We start from the raw sequence: 23,248 nt of genomic DNA on the forward strand, positions 1-23,248 counted from the left end.
TGTGTGATATTTTTAGCACACGCCCCCGGAAGGCCTGTGGATTGGTCCCTCATTAATTGCCTTGTATATAAAATTTGTGTTAACATTTCATTGTATGTCAGCTTGATAATGAGGCAGGAGGCCCAGAAACGTTGCTCCAATAAAGGTGTTTACCTTTCTAAAGAGTGCTACCTTTTTCATTGCCTTTCATTAAACCCCTTTAATATCATCCAGAAAAGGGTCATGTCCTCTAACCTTCACTAGAAGATCAGCAAGGACCTTGGTACAGACCTCTGAAGCTGTTACTAGACCAAAACGGGAGCTGCAAACCAAAAAGCAATTGTTCTATAGCAAATAAGAGGAACTGTACATCAGAACTTTGTGGGTGCTCTACACGGGTACATGGGAATGTAAAATAATACTAATCTTTAAGGCTCTACCTCATTGTGTGAAGACGCTTGTTTAGCAGCTCCTCGTGCCACTATATGCACCGATCTAACACCACCACCTTACTCTGTCCATGACATTCCACATTTCTACTTGTGTAGCGCTTGTGATAACTCTGATTAAACCAAATACTTCTGCAGCTTTCCGTGAATTTTAGTGCCCAAGCTTTTCAGGGCGTATTCCCTCCTCCGCCAATTTTATTTTTCTAGAACAGCCCTGGATGCACAGGTCTAGTAAATCCTAAATTATTCTTGAAAGCATTCTATCCGCCAACAAAATCATTAGGAAACTGAGAAAGGAAAAGCTGTAGAGTAGGAAGACTGAAATAGCATATCCTCTAACCATTAGAATAAATATTATTTATCTAAAATAAAATAAAAAAAATAAATCACCTTAACTTCCTTCCTAAATGAAAAAAACTGGAAACAGCTTAAAGGGATATGAAACCCAAAAAATGTTCTTTTATGATTCAGACAGGGCATACAATTTAATAAAAAAATCCAAGTGTCTGAAACACTACATGGCAGGAAAGAGTGCTGCCACCTAGTGCTCTTGCTACCAAGTCTCTTAATACCAAGAGAACAAAGAAATTGCAATAATAGGAGTAAATTAGAAAGTGTATTAAAACTGCATACTCTATTTAAATCATGAAAGAAAAAATTGGGGTTTCATATCCCTTTAAAGGGACACTCAAGTCAAAATTAAACTTTCAAGATTCAGATAGAACATGCAATTTTAAACACATTTTCCATTTACTTTTATTAACAAAAAGTGCAGTCTTTTCATATTTACAATTTTTGATTCAACAACTCCAATATGCATTTGTGATTGGCTGATGGCTGTCACATGACACAGGAGTGGAAACAGACATACATTTGAAATTTGTCAGAAAAAAAATCTACTATTCATTTGAAGTTGAGACTAAGTGCTATTGCATTATCTTTTTAGCATGCATTTGTTGATTATGCAAATCTACTGTATTTACTGGTTCTTTAAAGGGACATAATACTCATATGCTAAATCACTTGAAACTGATGCAGTATAACTGTAAAAAGCTGACAGGAAAATATCACCTGAGTATCTCTATGTAAAAAAGGAAGCTATTTTACTTCACAATCTCCTCAGCTCAGCAGAGTAAGTTCTGTGTAAAAAGTTATACTCACCTGCTCCCAGCTGCAGGTAAAAATAAAAAAAAAATGAAGAAATGAACAGCAATCAGCATCAGCAGTGCCGAGGTCATGAACTCTTACTGTGATCTCATGAGATTTAACTTAAATCTCATGAGATTTCATAGTAAGCTTCCTTTACCTGATTGGTGAAATAGCATGAGAGTGCATGATGCTCATCCTTTCAGCTGTCCCAGGACAGACACACTAAAATGCTGCTTAGAAATCCTTTACAATGGGAGGTGGCTACTGAGGAACTTTTTAGGTAAAATATCTTTCTTTTTTACATAGAGATGTTCAGCAGATATTTTCTAGTCAGCTTTTTACAGCTATGCTGCATCACTTTCAAGTGTTTAAACATTTGGGTATTATGGCCCTTTAAGCATAAGGTTTTATAGGAGGATTTGCAGGAACTAAAATTGTGTTATATGAAAAAAGAAAAGTATGTTTTTGGTATTACTATATAGGAGCAATACTGACATACCTGTTGTGCGTAGTAAGTTGCAACCTGCTTCATACCCCTATTGTAAGCTTCCTCTGCTTTTCTAAAGCTTTCTTGCTGCTTCTTACGATATAAGAAAGCTTCTGCTCTAAAGTCGTCATACTCTGGATATTCAAAGTCCTGGAAACATTGATCATTTGGGATATCCTTGTCCACTTTAGATTTCTTGAAATGTACATGGAAAATAAAATATGCAAAAACAAATAAGGTATCTCATATCACCTGCAAACTACATACTTAATACTATATAAAGGGACAGTAAACACCTTGAAATTGTAACCCCTTAATGACAGCACTGTTTTTAATGAAGGGTTAATTAATTTGGGACAGCAGAGAAACCGCACCATAGCGAATTCCTCCTGGAGTGAGGCAAACAGTAACAGTCTTGGATAAAAAAAACCTTAATGACATGCAACATACTGGCTATGTAGTGCCGTTAAGGGGTTAATATAAAAGATTTAGTTATGCATAACAGCTTTGCAATATACTTTATTTATTTTGGCCTTTTTTTAATGTAATTTAGCTTTGTGGCTTTTCTAATTTTCAGAACAGAAAAAAGATGTTCTTTCCTGGAAATTCCCCTCTGAGAATAAAGAACACAACTGATGGTGTAGAAGAGTACCATAGGCCAGTGCTCAACAAATATATTAAAGTTTTAAAAAGGTAGGAGCCATTCCACAAATCTAGGGAGTATAGTGGCATAAAACAGAATAACATTATTTTAAACGTAACTACTAATAACTTACATTGAAAATCTCCCAAGGTATAACAACACTAAAGGCAAAAAGGTATAATACATATACACACACACACATATATATATATATATATATATATATATATATATATATATATATATATATATAAATCCAAAAGGAAAAGAACAAATGGCGCCAGTACTGTTTCTTAAAAGTTGAAAAACCTTTATTGGGGAATCATCATGAAAGAACAGCAACGTTTCGTGTAACAAAACCCTTAATCATGCTCACTTTTGTTACCCGAAACGTTGCTGTTCTTTCATGACGACGCCCCAATAAAGGTTTTTCAACTTTTAAGAAATAGTGCTGGCGCCATTTGTTCTTTTCCTTTTGGATTTACATATTTGAGGTGAGCAGGACCCTCAGGCGGACGTGCACTTCGCCATCTATTATGAATTTCTGACTAGTGCTGGACCTATTGCCATATATATATATATATATATATATATATATATATATATCAGCAAAATTGAAAAAAGCACTCACTGGTCTTCAGATAACAAATCCAAATAAAATTTATTAGTGACGTTTCGGGACAAATAGCGTCCCTTCCTCTGACCAACAGAAACTGTAAGCAAACAAACTAATAAAGGCCTGTTAAGCCCTCCCCTAAAGAGGCCACCAATGAATGAAGGCCGTGTGCACATGAAAAAACAATATACATATATGGGGTCATACGATTTTATATGTATATTGTTTTTTCATGTGCACACATCACTATTTAAACACTAGCGATTTTGATGGCTTGTCCTGATTCTATCTTTGCCTGGCGGTGGTTGAGCCCCAGTGGGGGGAATTTGGGTTTATTTAAAGAAGGGGAAGTATATTTTGTGTTATTTTGAATTTTGGGTACGCACAATAGATGGTATTTTTATGATTATTATTATTACTGACACACTGAGCTTTTTGCTTTATAATATGGGATAGTGTTCTGACAGTCTTAGGGACTCCTCACATTATTTAGGATTGTTTTATATTTATTTTGGTTATTATTAACCGGTGCGTGAATTAGAGACAGTATTAAATTCTTTTGATCATCTGGATTCAGAGATGTGAGTTATGTTTGATCTAGTTGTGATAGTCATCATGTCCTATATGCTTGGTGCAGACGCGGTATGGAAAGACAGCGTTGTGATTGGTCATTGAATTACACCGTGGGCGCTTGTGGCCCTGATGATTGGTGCTTTATTTATGTGCAGGTATCTGCCTGCTAGATTAGCACTGGACTTATTGCCTTGAATGGTCCGTTTGATGTAAATTATGAGATCGCAAAATAGCGGCTATTTTTGTTTCAATTTTTTGTTTTTGGTTTTCATACTGAGAATTGTAGGCATAATGAACTAGGTACTTTATGATTTTATTATACTATTGGTGATAGTAATATGTATGTCTGTGGCGCTCGCAACAGTTTGTGAGATGATATACAGCGCTGTTTAATAATTTTGATGATTCTGAGGTCTGATGCGTTCTAGCAATATGATGAAATATTCTGCGTGTACGATGTGGATGGTTTGTTTACTATCGCTCACACATCGCTGTAGTGAGCCTATCAGTGGTTTGTTGAATTGCGGTCCCTGACCAATCAGGCAACGGGAGGGGTGGCTGAGTTTTACTACGATCGGCTTTGACAAGTAAAAATGTCTTATTATGCTAAAATGGACATGAGTTTTTCTTTGATATAAATGCGCTTTTTCTTTGATATAAATGCGTTTAGACTGGTAACCAGAGGTTTATTTACTTTCTTTATTTACACTATTTTAGTGGATGTTCTAAGTCTTTGATCGAACTTATTGAATATTTGTTTATATTTGGATGGTTAACTCCCATGGGGGTGTGTGTTTTACGGATTTGGAATGTTCCATATGCGGGCTCCTACTTTGCCAGGGTTGGTTTCATGGACTTCTAATGAGGGACACATATGTAGTTTTTGTACACCTTGTTTGTTTATCTATTTATATATTATATACACTTGATACACGATTCAGACATTTGACACTATATATGTTTGTTTAAGATCACATTTTCTGTCAATTGGTACAGTCTTAATAGGTTTGCACACGGCCTTCATTCATTGGTGGCCTCTTTAGGGGAGGGCTTAACAGGCCTTTATTAGTTTGTTTGCTTGCAGTTTCTGTTGGTCAGAGGAAGGGACGCTATTTGTCCCGAAACATCACTAATACATTTTATTTGGATTTGTTATCTGAAGACCATTGAGTGCTTTTTTCAATTTTGCTGATGAATTTTCCTACAGAGCACCCTGGCAGTTGATGGTAGCTGGTGAGAGTGCATATACCCTTTCTTGTATTTTGGCTGTGTGTGTATATATATATATATATATATATATATATATATATACACACACACACACACACAGGTGGCCCTCAGTTTACAACGGTTCAATTTGCACCGTTTCAGAATAACAACCTTATTTTACAGTCATATGACTGCTATTGAAAAGCATTGAAAAGCAGTGCATTGATGAAAATAGCCAGTAGGTGGAGCTGTACGCTTGTGTTGCAGCAAAGATATGCACGCCAAGCAAGCTGAAATTAATCAGTTTAACCAGACCTGAGCTATCGAGCAGCTTGCAAAGGAACAAGATCTTTCAGTCTATAAATCAGTCCAGATTGGAATGCATAGAAAGAACGGTTTGCAGTCTGTGTTGTGCGATTATTTTATTAGGTTTATAATGCTGTTTAACAAATGTTTTTGTTAATTTAACTTAGTTTAATTATATATTCTGTGTTGTGTGATTATTTTATTAGGTTTATAATGTTGTTTAGCATTTAAAGTCTTCATTTCAAAGCTTTAAAAGTAATGTATTAGGTGTTACTTATACCAATTCTGAGAGGGTCCTGGAACCTAACTCCCTCACTTCCCATTGACTTACATTATAAACTGGGTCTCAATTTACAACGGTTTCGATTTACAACCATTCCTTCTGGAACCTAACCCCAGCGTAAACTGAGGGCTACCTGTATATATATATATATATATATATATATATATATATATATATATATATAGATAGATACATACATACATACACACACACATATACATACATACAAACACAGTATCCCACAAAAGTGAGTACACCCCTAAACATTTTTGTAAATATTTTATTATATCTTTTCATGCGACAACACTGAAGAAATGACACTTTGCTACAATGTAAAGTAGTGAGTGTACAGCCTGTATAACAGTGTAAATTTGCTGTCCCCTCAAAATAACAAAACACACATTAATGTCTAACCCGTTGGCAACAAAAGAGAGTCCAAATTGGGCCCACAGTGTCAATATTTTGAGTGGCAACCATTATTTTCCAGCAATGCCTTAACCCTCTTGGGCATGGAGTTCACCAGTACTTTACAGGTTGCCACTGGAGTCCTCTTCCACTCCTCCATGACAACATCACGGAGCTGGTGGATAATAGAGATCTTGCGCTCCCCCACCTTCTGTTTGAGGATGCCCCACAGATGCTCAATAGGGTTTAGGTCTGAAGAAATGCTTGGCCAGTCCATCACCTTTACCTTCAGCTTCTTTAGCAAGGCAGTGGTCGTCTTGGAGGTGTGTTTGGGGTAGTTATGTTGGAATACTGCCCTGCGGCCCAGTCTCAGAAGGGAGGGGGTCATGCTCTGCTTCAGTATGTCACAGTACATGTTGGCATTCATGGTTCCCTCAATGAACTGTAGCTCCCCAGTGCCGGCAGCACTCATGCAGGCCCAGATCATGACACTCCCACCACCATGCGTGACTGTAGGCAAGACACACTTGCTTTGTACTCCTCACCTGGATGCCGCCACACACGCTTGAAACCATCTGAACCAAATAAGTGTATCTTGGTCTCATCGGACCACAGCACATGGTTCCAGTAATCCATGTCCTTAGTCTGCTTGTCTTCAGCAAACTGTTAGCAGGCTTTCTTGTGCATCATCTTTAGAAAAGGCTTCCTTCTTGAACGACAGCCATACAGACAAATTTGATGCAGTGTGCGGCGTATGGTCTGAACACTGAACGGCCGTCCCCCCCACCCCTTCAACCTCTGCAGCAATGCTGGCAGCACTCATACGTCTATTTCCCAAAGACAACCTCTGGATATGACGCTAAGCAAGTGCAAGTCTTTGGTCGACCATGGGGAGGCCTGTTCTGAGTGGAACCTGTCCTGTGAAACCGCTGTATGGTCTTGCCCACCGTGCTGCAGCTCAGTTTCAGGGTCTTGGCAATCTTCTTATAGCATAGGCCATCTTTATGTAGAGCAACAATTCTTTTTTTCAGATCCTCAGAGAGTTCTTTGCCACGAGGTGACATGTTGAACTTCCAGTGACCAGTATGAGAGTGTGAGAGCGATAACCAGGGCCGGATTTCCCATTAGGCACAGTAGGCATGTGCCTACAGGCGCCTTGCAGTGAGGGGCGCCTGCCTGTCAATAATAAAAAAAAAAAAAAAAAAAAAAATTTTTTTTTTTTTTTTTTTTTTTTTTATGAGGGCATTTATTTTAGTAAGAATTGTGCTGCCAGGTGCCTACAAAGTCGAGTGTTTCATTGGGAATATGTTACAGCAGTTGAGGGAGCCATGAAGGAGAGAGGGGCAAAGATGTAACACTAACGAGTTACATGACACGGGGAGGAAAAATGGCGAATTGAGTGTACTCACTTTTGTTGCCAACGGTTTAGACATTAAACCTTTAACGACCGAGGACGTGCAAAGTACGCCCTACAAAAAACTACCCGTAATGACCAAGGACGTGCCTGGCACGTCCTCTGGGGTTTGAAGCTCTGGAAACGATCCTTAACGCTTCCAGCAGATTATAAGATATTGGCATGATGCCTCGATATTGAGGCATCACTGCAATACCTTTTTTGGCACACCGATGCAGAGAGCCACTCTGGGTGACCCATCACTGGCAAACTTCCGGCCAGCAGTTGGAAACGATTGTCAGGTGCGTGCGCGCGATCTGTATAGTTTAAAATTGACGAAGTGGTGAGAGAGGGTGGCGGTGGTGGGTGGAAGAGGAGGGGGAAAATATTTTTTCCAAATAGATCTGGGAGGGGGAGGGGGTAGGGTATGGAGGGGGGGCAGCTACACTACAGAAAAAGAGTACCCAAAATGGTGGAAAACAGTAAGTGGGGGAGTGTTAGAGAGCTCTTGGGGGGGAGGGGCAGCTAAGGGGGTATCCTACACAGCAGAATATATATCTATATTTATTTATTTTATTTATTTTGTTAAATGAAAAAAAAAGCCTTTTATTTTAGTACTGGCAGAATTTCTTGCCAGTACTTAAGATGGCAGGGACAATTGTGGGGTGGGGGAGGGATGAGAGGAGTTTGGGAGAAATCAGGGAGTGGGATGTGTCAGGTGGGAGGCTGATCTCTACACTAAAGCTAAAATTAACCCTGCAAGCTCCCTACAAGCTCCCTAATTAACCCTGTCACTGCTGGGCATAATACAAGTGTTGTGCGCAGCGGCATTTAGCGGGCTTCTAATTACCAAAAAGCAATGCAAAAGCCATATATGCCTGCTATTTCTGAACAAAGAGCATCCCAGAGAAGCATTTACAACCATTTGTGCCATAATTGCACAACTTGTTTGTAAATAATTTCAGTGAGAATCCTAAAGTTTGTGAAAAAGTTTGTGAAAAAGGGAACACATTTTTTTTATTTGATAGCATTTGGCAGTGAAATGGTGGCATGAAATATACCAAAATGGGCCTAGATCAATACGTTGGGTTGTCTACTAAAAATAAAAATATATACATGTCAAGGGATATTCAGGGATTCTTGACAGATATCAGTGTTCCAATGTAACTATCGCTAATTTTGGAGAGAAAAAATAGCAAAGTGCCCTATAACTTGCAAAAAAGCAAAGAACATGTAAACATTGGATATTTCTAAACTCAGGACAAAATTTAGAAACTATTTAGCATGGGTGTGTTTTGGTGGTTGTAGATGTGTAACAGATTTTGGGGGTCAAAGTTAGAAAAAGTGTGTGTTTTTTTCAATTTTTTCATCATATTTATTTTTATAAAGTTCTAAGATATGATGAAAATAATGGTATCTTTAGAAAGTCCATTTAATGGCGAGAAAAGGGTATAAAATATGTGTGGGTACATTAAATGAGAAAGAGGAAAATAACAGCTAAACACAAACACCGCAGAAATGTAACAATAGCCCTGGTCCCAAACGGGTTAAAGGCTGTGTTTTGAGTTATTTTGAGGGGACAGCACATTTACACTGTTATACAGGCTGTACACTCACTACTTTACATTTCTTCTGTGTTGTCACATGAAAAGATATAACATTTGTACAAAAATGTTAGGGATGTACTCACTTTTGTGAGATAGTATGTAAGTATGTATGTATGTATGTATGTATGTGTGTGTGTATATATATATATATATATATATATACATACACATATACAGGTATATATATATATATATATATATATTATTTTTTAAGCAACTAATGATGGTACATTGTTTCCTGTTTGTTGTTTGTTGTTTTTTACATGCATTCACCTGCATCATTTGGTTAAAAAAGTAAGCTGTGTTACTGTGTTAGTTTTCCTGCGTTCATTAATACAAGAACATGGATTATATTTTGTTTAATAAATGATGCAGGACAAGGGACATAGCTTGCTTATTTCCAAAAAAATATGCATGTGTGTCTTTTTCATGTTGCCCTTCATATGGCTCCTCCTAACTGTCCCAACCGCCGCACACATACACAGTGTCAAGCAGACACAAAGAGGCTGAGAGATGGACAGACACAGATAAGAAGGAATGAATACACACATCCAGCAGGTACACACACACACATACAAATAAACACAGATCCTATGAAGCTTGGTCCAAAATGCTTAAAAAAAAAGTTACTTTAAATTCCAAAGAATGGTGCAGCTGTTTTATTCAGGTTACTGATTTTTTTTTAAAATAGTAATTGCAATATCAGAGTTTTTCTGAGGATCATAGAATGTCTGTTATTCTAGTCTTTTTAGTCCATACAGGGTAATAAAATAGAGGAGCGGTCTTGTGAAATAATGTTCTGGCATTAAACTGTCATATCTGTGCTTTTCATCTACACTGAAAAAGCTGTATGTAGCATTTACTTAGCAGTTACACTTTTCTTTTGCTCCTGGATAGCAAATGACACTCAATGTTGTTAAAGGATTCCAAAACTTTAGTTTTTTCAATCTACTTAAATTAAAGAAATCAATTGAAAACAACTTAATAAATAAACTGTACCTGGTCTGAACTGTAAACGAGCGTTTATTCCGCAATAAAACTATATATTATTTGCTTCAAACCACGTCATCCAAGCCAAACCCCCTTTTACTCCTCCTGAATTACAATATCGTGTGTCCAATAGCAGTCTGTTATCGTGCATATAATTAACGTATGGATCCGTCACCCTGCGCATGCGCAATTCATCAATATTTGGCTTCCTAGTTTCATGAAAATTAACAATCCCCGAAATAGTATCTCTTATTTTAACATAATAAAAATTTGCCTTTTAAAAGCATAAGATTTACTGCTCGTTATTTCTAGGGGAATTCTGATTGCTAAGCGTTGCGATCAAGTTGTCAGTGATATCAACATTTGGCTTAACAATATGATTAAAATTATATACAGCATTAATCATATTTCTTATTTAAATATGGCTTACATTCATAAATATTTTATGCTCGTTATATCTAGAGGATTTCTCGGATCTAAGCGCTGCTATCTAATTGTCATCGATATAAAGATTTGGCTTCAGAATAATGTCAAAATTGTATATAGCATTAATCATATATCTCTTTTAAATATAAGTTACATTCAGAAATAAATATTGTATGCTCGTTATTACTAGGGGAATTCTCGCAGCTAAGCGTTGCGATCTTACCTCTTAGAGACCGCTGTAACATCTGTGAGGAGAAGGATAGATTCAGACTGTCAGCTGCTCCACAGGACGGTGACGTTGCATATGACGCGTTAGATAGATCGCGCATGCGCAGTACGGAGGTTTGCGGCCATATTGATAACGCAGGTTATCCGTCGCTATTCGTTAGGAACGACAGAGCTTCTAAGTGTGGGTTTGGAAAACAATTAAATTTTGAATCAGAATATCTCTATAACGCTTGAAATACGAAAATGCAAGCATATTATACATATTATTGTTATATATGTGTAGATCGATAGAGATTAAGTTTATTTCAAGGTTTAGTGTCCCTTTAACCATGAGCTTTGCAGGATACCCTTGTAAACACACAAAAAAGAACATGTTTATGATGGGTCAGCTCATTGTAACATATGACACCTGATTTATTAGTGGGTTTTGGTGCAGGATAAAGCTACAGATGTATGGGCTGCTACTGGTTCAGTGTATTATCTACAAACAATGATAACATTGGAATAAACAAGGAATAAGTATTTGCCAGACCCCCTTATCCCACCACTACAGTGGGATGATTTTTAAACTTGATTCATGGGTTGTATAAGTAATAAATTAGGTTGCAGACACACTGGCAGCTGAAATGTATACTCACTGTTCTGTGCATGTAACCCTATAAGCTCTGAACATAACATGAATAAACTATGTGCAAAGCTTATAGGGTTAGATTTACAGAGCAGTGAGTATAAATTTCAGCTGCAGGTGTGTCTGCAGCTCATAATTTATTACTTACACATCCCATGGAGCAAGTTTAAAAGTCTTCAGTAGTGCTAGGTTGGGAGGGGGAGAAGGGGGGCCACCAAATACTTATCAGTGGTACTTAATACTTATCCGTGGGAACTGGTAAATACTTATCCATTAATGATAATATACCTTAATATTTTGTGAGTGCTAATACTACATGCACTCAATTTCTACAGCTTTCTTTGCCCCTCCCCACACCCACCCTCTTTTTTGTATAGAAGCCTGTACAGAGTAGAGGGGTATACATATGGCATATATCGCACTCACCACAATAAATGTCCGCCTAAATATGTGTATGGTCCTTGTTATGTCAACCACTAACGCTACTTTTAATGCTGTGCTAGCAAATTATAAAAAGGCAGTTAGTGGAGGTTCTTTAAAGAAATACAATTTGTGGGCTAGGCAATTAGGAGTCCATGTAAATTTTTGGGGTGCCCGGGAAAAATCGAGCATGATCTTAGGCAGTGAGAGTAATTCTCCAGCAGACCCTGAGTTACTGTTGTCGAACTAGGAATGGCTCTTCTTCTGAACGCAGGGTCCCTGCAGCTGGCTAAGCATGATGGAGTGGGTGTTCTCTCAGCTAAGTTTATTGGCACTTACACAGCCCACAGGCTCTTAGCATGTACAATTTACTGAATGGGCTTTACACAATAAAACTCAGAGTATACTTAATCACAAATTTCGGGATCCTTACTCCTACATTAGTTTATCAGACAGACACTGTTTCTTCTACACAGTGAAGAATTACTAAGCTTGAGGCTCAAAGTGCTTGCTGCACTAGCGAGGCACTGTTTATTTTGCTTTGAACAGGGTAATTTCATGAACAGTGGTGCGCTATTCTCTAGAGTGCTATGGAGGTTTTAGGGTAATTTTGTTTTGCACAAATTCAGCGCTCCTGCCCCTCTCTTGCAGTTGTTTCTGTGAAGTGGTCACCATCTTCAGCGTGCATGCTACATACTCTCTAGTGTTTTGCTTTGGTGAGGTTGTTATGTGGAGGAGGTAAAATACTCATATAATGAGAGCTTTATTGTGGAGATTTTCCCCTTTTTTTGTGTTACATTTTATTTTTATACACAGGAGTGGTTGTACGTCTAATACCGTTTTTCTGTGACCGTTTCAAGTTTTGTTGGATCACTATTATTAAGCAGTTCTGTATCTCAAAAACAAAAAACAAAAAAAAAAAACATAATTTATGTAAGAACTTACCTGATAAATTCATTTCTTTCATATTAGCAAGAGTCCATGAGCTAGTGACGTATGGGATATACATTCCTACCAGGAGGGGCAAAGTTTCCCAAACCTTAAAATGCCTATAAATACACCCCTCACCACACCCACAATTCAGTTTAACGAATAGCCAAGAAGTGGGGTGATAAGAAAAAAGTGCGAAAGCATATAAAATAAGGAATTGGAATAATTGTGCTTTATACAAAAAAATCATAACCACCCCAAAAAAAGGTCGGGCCTCATGGACTCTTGCTAATATGAAAGAAATGAATTTATCAGGTAAGTTCTTACATAAATTATGTTTTCTTTCATGTAATTAGCAAGAGTCCATGAGCTAGTGACGTATGGGATAATGATTACCCAAGATGTGGATCTTTCCACACAAGAGTCACTAGAGAGGGAGGGATAAAATAAAGACAGCCAATTCCTGCTGAAAATAATACACACCCAAAATAAAGTTTAACGAAAAACATAAGCAGAAGATTCAAACTGAAACCGCTGCCTGAAGTACTTTTCTACCAAAAACTGCTTCAGAAGAAGAAAATACATCAAAATGGTAGAATTTAGTAAAAGTATGCAAAGAGGACCAAGTTGCTGCTTTGCAAATCTGATCAACCGAAGCTTCATTCCTAAACGCCCAGGAAGTAGAAACTGACCTAGTAGAATGAGCTGTAATTCTCTGAGGCGGAGTTTTACCCGACTCAACATAGGCAAGATGAATTAAAGATTTCAACCAAGATGCCAAAGAAATGGCAGAAGCTTTCTGGCCTTTTCTAGAACCGGAAAAGATAACAAATAGACTAGAAGTCTTTCTGAAAGATTAGTAGCTTCAACATAATATTTCAAAGCTCTAACAACATCCAAAGAATGCAGCGATTTCTCCTTAGAATTCTTAGGATTAGGACATAATGAAGGAACCACAATTTCTCTACTAATGTTGTTGGAATTCACAACTTTAGGTAAAAATTCAAAAGAAGTTCGCAACACCGCCTTATCCTGATGAAAAATCAGAAAAGGAGACTCACAAGAAAGAGCAGATAATTCAGAAACTCTTCTGGCAGAAGAGATGGCCAAAAGGAACAAAACTTTCCAAGAAAGTAATTTAATGTCCAATGAATGCATAGGTTCAAACGGAGGAGCTTGAAGAGCCCCCAGAACCAAATTCAAACTCCAAGGAGGAGAAATTGACTTAATGACAGGTTTTATATGAACCAAAGCTTGTACAAAACAATGAATATCAGGAAGAATAGCAATCTTTCTGTGAAAAAGAACAGAAAGAGCAGAGATTTGTCCTTTCAAGGAACTTGCGGACAAACCTTTATCTAAACCATCCTGAAGAAACTGTAAAATTCTCAGAATTCTAAAAGAATGCCAAGAAAAATGATGAGAAATACACCAAGAAATATAAGTCTTCCAGACTCTATAATATATCTCTCTAGATACAGATTTACGAGCCTGTAACATAGTATTAGTCACAGCGTCAGAGAAACCTCTTTGACGAAGAATCAAGCGTTCAATCTCCATACCTTTAAATTTAAGGATTTCAGATCCTGATGGAAAAAAGGACCTTGTGACAGAAGGTCTGGTCTTAACGGAAGAGTCCACGGTTGGCAAGAGGCCATCCGGACAAGATCCGCATACCAAAACCTGTGAGGCCATGCCGGAGCTACCAGCAGAACAAACGAGCATTCCTTCAGAATCTTGGAGATTACTCTTGGAAGAACTAGAGGCGGAAAGATATAGGCAGGATGATACTTCCAAGGAAGTGATAATGCATCCACTGCCTCCGCCTGAGGATCCCGGGATCTGGACAGATACCTGGGAAGTTTCTTGTTTAGATGGGACGCCATCAAATCTATTTCTGGAAGTTCCCACATTTGAACGATCTGAAGAAATACCTCTGGGTGAAGAGACCATTCGCCCGGATGCAACGTTTGGCGACTGAGATAATCCGCTTTCCAATTGTCTACACCTGGGATATGAACCGCAGAGATTAGACAGGAGCTGGATTCCGCCCAAACCAAAATTCGAGATACTTCTTTCATAGCCAGAGGACTGTGAGTTCCTCCTTGATGATTGATGTATGCCACAGTTGTGACATTGTCTGTCTGAAAACAAATGAACGATTCTCTCTTCAGAAGAGGCCAAAACTGAAGAGCTCTGAAAATTGCACGGAGTTCCAAAATATTGATCGGTAATCTCACCTCCTGAGATTCCCAAACTCCTTGTGCCGTCAGAGATCCCCACACAGCTCCCCAACCTGTGAGACTTGCATCTGTTGAAATTACAGTCCAGGTCGGAAGCACAAAAGAAGCCCCCTGAATTAAACGATGGTGATCTGTCCACCACGTTAGAGAGTGTCGAACAATCGGTTTTAAAGATATTAATTGAGATATCTTTGTGTAATCCTTGCACCATTGATTCAGCATACAAAGCTGAAGAGGTCGCATGTGAAAATGAGCAAAGGGGATCGCGTCCGATGCAGCAGTCATAAGACCTAGAATTTCCATGCATAAGGCTACCGAAGGGAATGATTGTGACTGAAGGTTTCGACAAGCTACCATCAGTTTTAGACGCCTCTTGTCTATTAAAGACAGAGTCATGGACACTGAATCTATTTGGAAACCCAAAAAGGTTACCCTTGTCTGAGGAATCAAAGAACTTTTTGGTAAATTGATCCTCCAACCATGATCTTGAAGAAACAACACAAGTCGATTCGTATGAAATTCTGCTAAAATGTAAAGACTAAGCAAGTACCAAGATATCGTCCAAATAAGGAAATACCACAATACCCTGTTCTCTGATTACAGACAGAAGGGCACCGAGAACCTTTGTAAAAATTCTTGGAGCTGTAGCTAGGCCAAACGGCAGAGCCACAAACTGGTAATGCTTGTCCAGAAAAGAGAATCTCAGGAACTGATAATGATCTGGATGAATCGGAATATGCAGATATGCATCCTGTAAATCTATTGTGGACATATAATGCCCTTGCTGAACAAAAGGCAAGATAGTCCTTACAGTTACCATTTTGAACGTTGGTATCCTTACATAACGATTCAATATTTTTAGATCCAGAACTGGTCTGAAGGAATTCTCCTTCTTTGGTACAATGAAGAGATTTGAATAAAACCCCATCCCCTGTTCCGGAACTGGAACTGGCATAATTACTCCAGCCAACTCTAGATCTGAAACACAATTCAGAAATGCTTGAGCTTTCACTGGATTTACTGGGACACAGGAAAGAAAAAATCTCTTTGCAGGAGGTCTTATCTTGAAACCAATTCTGTACCCTTCTGAAACAATGTTCTGAATCCAAAGATTGTGAACAGAGTTGATCCAAATTTCTTTGAAAAAACGTAACCTGCCCCCTACCAGCTGAGCTGGAATGAGGGCCTCACCTTCATGTGGACTTGGAAGCAGGCTTTGCCTTTCTAGAAGGCTTGGATTTATTCCAGACTGGAGATGGTTTCCAAACTGAAACTGCTCCTGAGGATGAAGGATCAGGCTTTTGTTCTTTGTTGAAACGAAAGGAACGATAACGATTATTAGCCCTGTTTTTACCCTTAGATTTTTTATCCTGTGGTAAAAAAGTTCCTTTCCCACCAGTAACAGTTGAGATAATAGAATCCAACTGAGAACCAAATAATTTGTTACCCTGGAAAGAAATGGAAAGTAGAGTTGATTTAGAAGCCATATCAGCATTCCAAGTCTTAAGCCATAAAGCTCTTCTAGCTAAAATAGCTAGAGACATAAACCTGACATCAACTCTGATAATATCAAAAATGGCATCACAGATAAAATTATTAGCATGCTGAAGAAGAATAATAATATTATGAGAATCATGATCTGTTACTTGTTGCGCTAAAGTTTCCAACCAAAAAGTTGAAGCTGCAGCAACATCAGCCAATGATATATGGTAATGCTTGTCCAAAAATTCTAATCTGTCAGACGGCACAGGATATAATTGCTTAAAACGTTTAGAAGGAGTAAATGAATTACCCAATTTATCCCATTCTCTGGAAATTACTTCAGAAATAGCATTAGGAACAGGAAAAACTTCTGGAATAACCACAGGAGATTTAAATACCTTATCTAAACGTTTAGAATTAGTATCAAGAGGACCAGAATCCTCTATTTCTAAAGCAATTAGTACTTCTTTAAGTAAAGAACGAATAAATTCCATTTTAAATAAATATGAAGATTTATCAGCATCAATCTCTGAGACAGAATCCTCTGAACCAGAAGAATCATCAGAATCAGAATGATGATGTTCATTTAAAAATTCATCTGTAGAGAGAGAAGTTTTAAAAGATTTTTTTATGTTTACTAGAAGGAGAAATAACAGACATAGCCTTCTTGATGGATTCAGAAACAAAATCTCTTATGTTATCAGGAACATTCTGCACCTTAGATGTTGAAGGAACTGCAACAGGCAATGGTACATTACTAAAGGAAATATTATCTGCATTAACAAGTTTGTCATGACAATTAATACAAACAACAGCCGGAGGAATAGCTACCAAAAGTTTACAGCAGATACACTTAGCTTTGGTAGTTCCAGCACTAGACAGCAAAGAAAAAATGAGACTGAAATAATGTGGAGACAAAAGCGACGCCCATATTTTTTAGCGCCAAATAAGACGCCCACATTATTTGGCGCCTAAATGCTTTTTTGGCGCCAAAAATGACGCCACATCCGGAACGCCGACATTTTTGGCGCAAAAGGACGTAAAAAAGGACGCAACTTCCGGCGACACGTATGACGCCGGAAACTGAAAAGATTTTTTGCGCCAAAAAAGTCTGCGCCAAGAATGACGCAATAAAATGAAGCATTTTCAGCCCCCGCGAGCCTAACAGCCCACAGGGAAAAAAGAGTCAAATTTTTTAAGGTAAGAAAAAATGATTGATTCAAATGCATTATCCCAAATATGAAACGGACTGTCTGAAAGTAAGGAATGTTGAACATTCTGAGTCAAGGCAAATAAATGTTTGAATACATATATTTAGAACTTTATAAACAAAGTGCCCAACCATAGCTTAGAGTGTCACAGAAAATAAGATTTACTTACCCCAGGACACTCATCTATATGTTTGTAGAAAGCCAAACCAGTACTGAAACGAGAATCAGCAGAGGTAATGGTATATAAATAAGAGTATATCGTCGATCTGAAAAGGGAGGTAAGAGATGAATCTCTACGACCGATAACAGAGAACCTATGAAATAGACCCCGTAGAAGGAGATCAGTGCATTCAAAATAGGCAATACTCTCCTACATCGCTCTGACATTCACTGCACGCTGAGAGGAAAACCGGGCTCCAACTTGCTGCGGAGCGCATATCAACGTAGAATCTAGCACAAACTTACTTCACCACCTCCATAGGAGGCAAAGTTTGTAAAACTGAATTGTGGGTGTGGTGAGGGGTGTATTTATAGGCATTTTGAGGTTTGGGAAACTTTGCCCCTCCTGGTAGGAATGTATATCCCATACGTCACTAGCTCATGGACTCTTGCTAATTACATGAAAGAAAGAAAGAAGATGCCGAAGCCTTTTGGCCTCTCCTCTGTCCAGAGTAGACAACAAACAATGCAGATGTTTGACGAAAATCCTTAGTAGCTTGTAAATAAAACTTTAAAGCACGAACCACGTCAAGATTGTGTAATAGACGTTCCTTCATTGAAGAAGGATTAGGACACAGTGACGGAACAACAATCTCCTGATTGATATTCTTGCTAGATACCACCTTAGGAAGAAACCCAGGTTTGGTACGCAAAACTACCTTATCTGCATGGAAGATCAGATAAGGGGAATCACACTGTAAGGCAGATAACTCTGAAACTCTTCGAGCCGAAGAGATAGCTACCAAAAACAGAACTTTCCAAGATAAAAGCTTGATATCTATGGAATGCAGAGGTTCAAACGGAACCCCTTGAAGAACTTTAAGAACTAAATTTAAACTCCATGGTGGAGCAACATGTTTAAACACAGGCTTGATTCTAACTAAAGCCTGACAAAACGCCTGAACGTCGAACATCTGCCAGACGCTTGTGCAGAAGAATAGACAGAGCAGAAATCTGTCCCTTTAAGGAACTAGCTGACAATCCCTTCTCCAATCCTTCATGGAGAAAGGATAATATCCTAGGAATCCTGACTTTACTCCCTGAGTAACCCTTGGATTCACACCAATGAAGATATTTACACCATATCTTATGATAGATTTTCCTGGTGACAGGCTTTCGAGCCTGAATTAAGGTATGAATGACCGACTCGGAGAAACCACGTTTTGATAAAATCAAGCGTTCAATCTCCAAGCAGTCAGCCGCAGAGAAATTAGATTTGGATGTTTGAATGGACCTTGGAGTAGAAGGTCCTGCCTCAGCGGCAGAGTCCATGGTGGAAGGGATGACATGTCCACCAGATCTGCATACCAAGTCCTGCGTGGCCACGCAGGTGCTATCAAAATCACCGAAGCTCTCTCCTGCTTGATCTTGGCAATCAGACGAGGGAGGAGAGGAAATGGTGGGAACACATAAGCCAGGCTGAAGGACCAGGGCACTGCTAGAGCATCTATCAGCGTTGCCTGGGGATCCCTTGACCTGGACCCGTAACAAGGAAGCTTGGCGTTCTGACGAGATGCCATCAGATCCAGTTCTGGTTTGCCCCATAGTTGAATCAGCTGGGCAAATACCTCCGGATGGAGCTCCCACTCCCATGGATGAAAAGTCTGCCGACTTAGAAAATCCGCCTCCCAGTTCTCTACTCCTGGGATATGGATAGCTGAGAGATGGCAAGAGTGAACCTCTGCCCATAGAATTATCTTTGAAACCTCCAACATTGCCAGGGGGCTTCTTGTTCCCCCCTGATGGTTGATATAGGCTACAGTCGTGATATTGTCCGACTGAAATCTGATGAACCTGACCGCAGCTAGTTGAGGCCAAGCCTGAAGAGCATTGAATATCGCTCTCAGTTCCAGAATGTTTATCGGAAGGAGGGCTTCCTTCTGAGTCCACGAACCCTGAGCCTTCAGGGAGTTCCAGACTGCGCCCCAGCCCAGAAGGCTGGCACCTGTCGTCACTATAGTCCACTCTGGCCTGCGGAAACTCATTCCCCTGGACAGATGGACCCGAGATAACCACCAGAGAAGAGAATCCCTGGTCTCTTGATCCATATTTAGCAGAGGGGACAAATCTGTGTAATCCCCATTCCACTGATTGAGCATGCAAAGTTGCAGTGGTCTGAGATGTAGGCGGGCAAACGGAACTATGTCCATTGCCGCTACCATTAGGCCGATTACTTTCATACACTGAGCCACTGACGGCCGAGAAGTGGAATGAAGAGCACGGCAGGAAGTTAGAAGCTTTGATAACCTGACCTCTGTCAGAAAAAATTTCATTTCTACTCAATCAATCAGTGTTCCTAGGAAGGAAACTCTTGTGAGAGGGGAGAGAGAACTCTTTTCTTCGTTCACCTTCCACCCGGCCAGGCCAGAACAATGTCCGTATGGGACTTGGCGATTTGAAAAGTCGACGCCTGTATCAGAATGTCGTCTAGGTAAGGAGCCACCGCTATGCCCCGTGGCCTTAGAACCGCCAGTAGGGACCCTAGAACCTTCGTAAAGATTCTTGGTGCCGTGGCTAACCCGAAGGGAAGAGCCACAAACTGGTAATGCCTGTCTAAGAAGGTGAACCTGAGGAACTGATGATGATCTCTGTGAATCGGAATGTGTAGATAAGCATCCTTTAAGTCCACGGTAGTCATATATTGACCCTCCTGGATCATAGGGAGGATGGTTCAGATAGTCTCCATCTAGAAGGATGGGACCCTGAGAAATTTGTTTAGGATCTTGAGATCCAAGAATGGTCTGAAAGTTCCCTCTTTTTTGGGAACTATAAACAGATTTGAATAGAAGCCCTGCCCCTGTTCCTCCCTTGGAACTGGGTAGATCACTCCCATAACCAGTAGGTCTTGAACACAACGTAAGAATGCCTCTCTCTTTATCTGGTTTACAGATAATTGTGAGAGATGAAATCTCCCCTTTGGAGATGAAGCTTTGAAGTCCAGAAGATATCCCTGGGAAACAAACTCTAATGCCCAGGGATCCTGGACGTCTCTTGCCCAAGCCTGGGCGAAGAGAGAAAGTCTGCCCCCCACTAGATCCGGTCCCGGATCGGGGGTTACTCCTTCATGCTGTCTTAGAGGCAGCCACAGGTTTCTTGGCCTGCTTCCCCTTGTTCCAAGCCTGGTTAGGTCTCCAGACTGGTTTGGACTGGGCGAAATTTCCCTCTTGTTTTGCATTAGAGGAAACTGAAGCTGTGCCACTCTTGAAGTTAAGAAAGGAACGAAAATTATTCTGTTTGGTCCTTAACTTATTGGACCTATCCAGGGGAAGGGCATGAGCTTTTCCTCCAGTAATATCAGAAATGACCTCCTTCAGACCGGGCCCGAATAGGGTCTGTCCCTTGAAGGGGATGTTAAGAAGCTTAGACTTTGAAGTAACGTCTGCTGACCAGGACTTAAGCCATAGCGCCCTACGCGCCAAAATGGCAAAACCTGAATTCTTAGCCGTTAGCTTGGCTAAATGAAAAATGGCGTCAGAAATAAAGGAGTTAGCTAACTTAAGAGCTTTAATCCTGTCTAGAATATCGTCTAACGGGGTCTCCACCTGTAGAGCCTCCTCAAGAGACTCAAACCAAAAAGCCGCTGCAGCAGTAACTGGGGCAATGCATGCAAGAGGCTGGAGAATAAAACCTTGATGTCTAAAAAATTTCTTAAGGAGACCCTCCAATTTTTTATCCATAGGATCTAGGAAAGCACAACTGTCCTTGACGGGAATAGTTGTACGCTTAGCTAGGGTAGAGACTGCTCCCTCCACCTTAGGAACCGTCTGCCAAGAGTCCCGTATGGTGGCATCTATGGGAAACATCTTTTTGAAAGCAGGAGGGGGAGAGAACGGCACACCTGGTCTATCCCATTCCTTAGTAATAATTTCTGAAAACCTCTTAGGGACTGGAAAAACATCAGTGTAAACAGGCACTGCAAAGTATTTGTCCATTTTACACAATTTCTCTGGAACCACAATGGGGTCAGTGTCATCCAGAGTCGGTAAAACCTCCCTAAGCAATAAGCGGAGGTGTTCAAGCTTAAATTTAAACGCTGTCATTTCAGAATCAGACTGAAGTAACGCCTTCCCCGAGTCTGAAATGTCACCCACAGATAGAAGCTCACCTGCCTCGGCTTCTGAGTATTGTGAGGGTATATCGGACACAGGCATTAAAGCGTCAGAAAGCTCTGTATTAGTTCTAGACCCAGAGCTGTCTCGCTTTCCTTGTAGCCCTGGCAGTTTGGAGAATACCTCTGAGAGGGTAGCATTCATAACTGCCGCCATGTCCTGTAAGGTAAAAGAATTAGACGCGCTAGATGTACTTGGCGTCACATGAGCGGGAGTTATAGGTTCTGACACATGGGGAGAGTTAGATGGCATAATCTCCCTCTTTTCAGTCAGAGAATCCCCTGGAGATAAATCTTTAAGCGCCATAATATGGTCTTTATAGTTTATAGAAATTTCAGTACATTTGGTACACATTCTAAGAGGGGGTTCCACCATGGCTTCCAAACATATTGAACAAGGAGTTTCCTCTATGTCAGACATGTTTAACAGACAAGTAATGAGACAAGCTAGCTTGGAAAACACTTTAATAAAGGTGAAACAGCAATTAAACAAAAACGTAACTGTGCCTTTAAGAGAAAAAAAATAGCACTTAAACTGCAAAACAGTGTAAAAATACAGTAAAGTCTTTGAAATTTTTACAGTGTGAGTAAGGGACTAAAGCAACATTGCACCCGCTTGCAAATGGATGATTAACTCCTTAGGCCCCAAACCGGATTGAAAAACGTTAAAAAACGTTGTCAATTGAGCACATTGCCACAGCTCTGCTGAGGCTCCTACCTGCCCTCAAATACGATTTTGTGCAGAAATAACCCCTTTGAAATGGTCCTCAGATGCCAGAGGACTCCTCTAGGGAAGCTGGATGTCTCAGTCTGAAATAAAACTGCGCAGTTAGAGCGCTAAAATAGGCCCCTCCCACCATGTACTGGATGTCAGAGGGGCCTTAAGAAAATACTCCTAGGACTATCTAACTAGGCCCCAAATAAAGACTGATCTCCCTCAGAGAAAAAACGTCCTATTTATGAAATCATGTAAACGTTTTGTCACTAAGTAATATGAATATTAACATGAGTATTACCCTGTTTTGTAAGCATGATCCCAGTCACTGTTAAATCACTGCATCAGGCTTACTTCAAATACACAAGGCTCTGTCAGCATTTTCTAGAACTTATTCATCTCTCTAGAAATAAAAATACTGAACATACCTCAAAGCAGGTAATCTGCAGACCGTTCCCCTAACTGAAGTTTTCCCATATTCTTCAGTTGTGTGTGAGAACAGCATTGGACCTTAGTTACAAACCGCTAAGATCATCAAACCTCCAGGCA

The 23,248-nt window shown here is 39.7% G+C and overlaps 1 protein-coding gene across 4 annotated transcripts in view; it reads right to left on the bottom strand.

The window, feature by feature from the left end:
* N4BP2 (NEDD4 binding protein 2) overlaps positions 1 to 23,248 on the bottom strand; it is a 462,788-nt gene that overhangs the window by 74,965 nt on the left and 364,575 nt on the right. For all 4 annotated transcript variants that reach the window (XM_053704039.1, XM_053704038.1, XM_053704041.1 and 1 more), the window contains exon 14: positions 2,077 to 2,259. In XM_053704039.1, the coding sequence (XP_053560014.1) occupies positions 2,077 to 2,259 (183 nt within the window). The remainder of the gene's footprint in view (positions 1 to 2,076; positions 2,260 to 23,248) is intronic.

Source organism: Bombina bombina, chromosome 2, assembly GCF_027579735.1.
Source record: "Bombina bombina isolate aBomBom1 chromosome 2, aBomBom1.pri, whole genome shotgun sequence".
Classification (NCBI taxonomy): domain Eukaryota; kingdom Metazoa; phylum Chordata; class Amphibia; order Anura; family Bombinatoridae; genus Bombina; species Bombina bombina.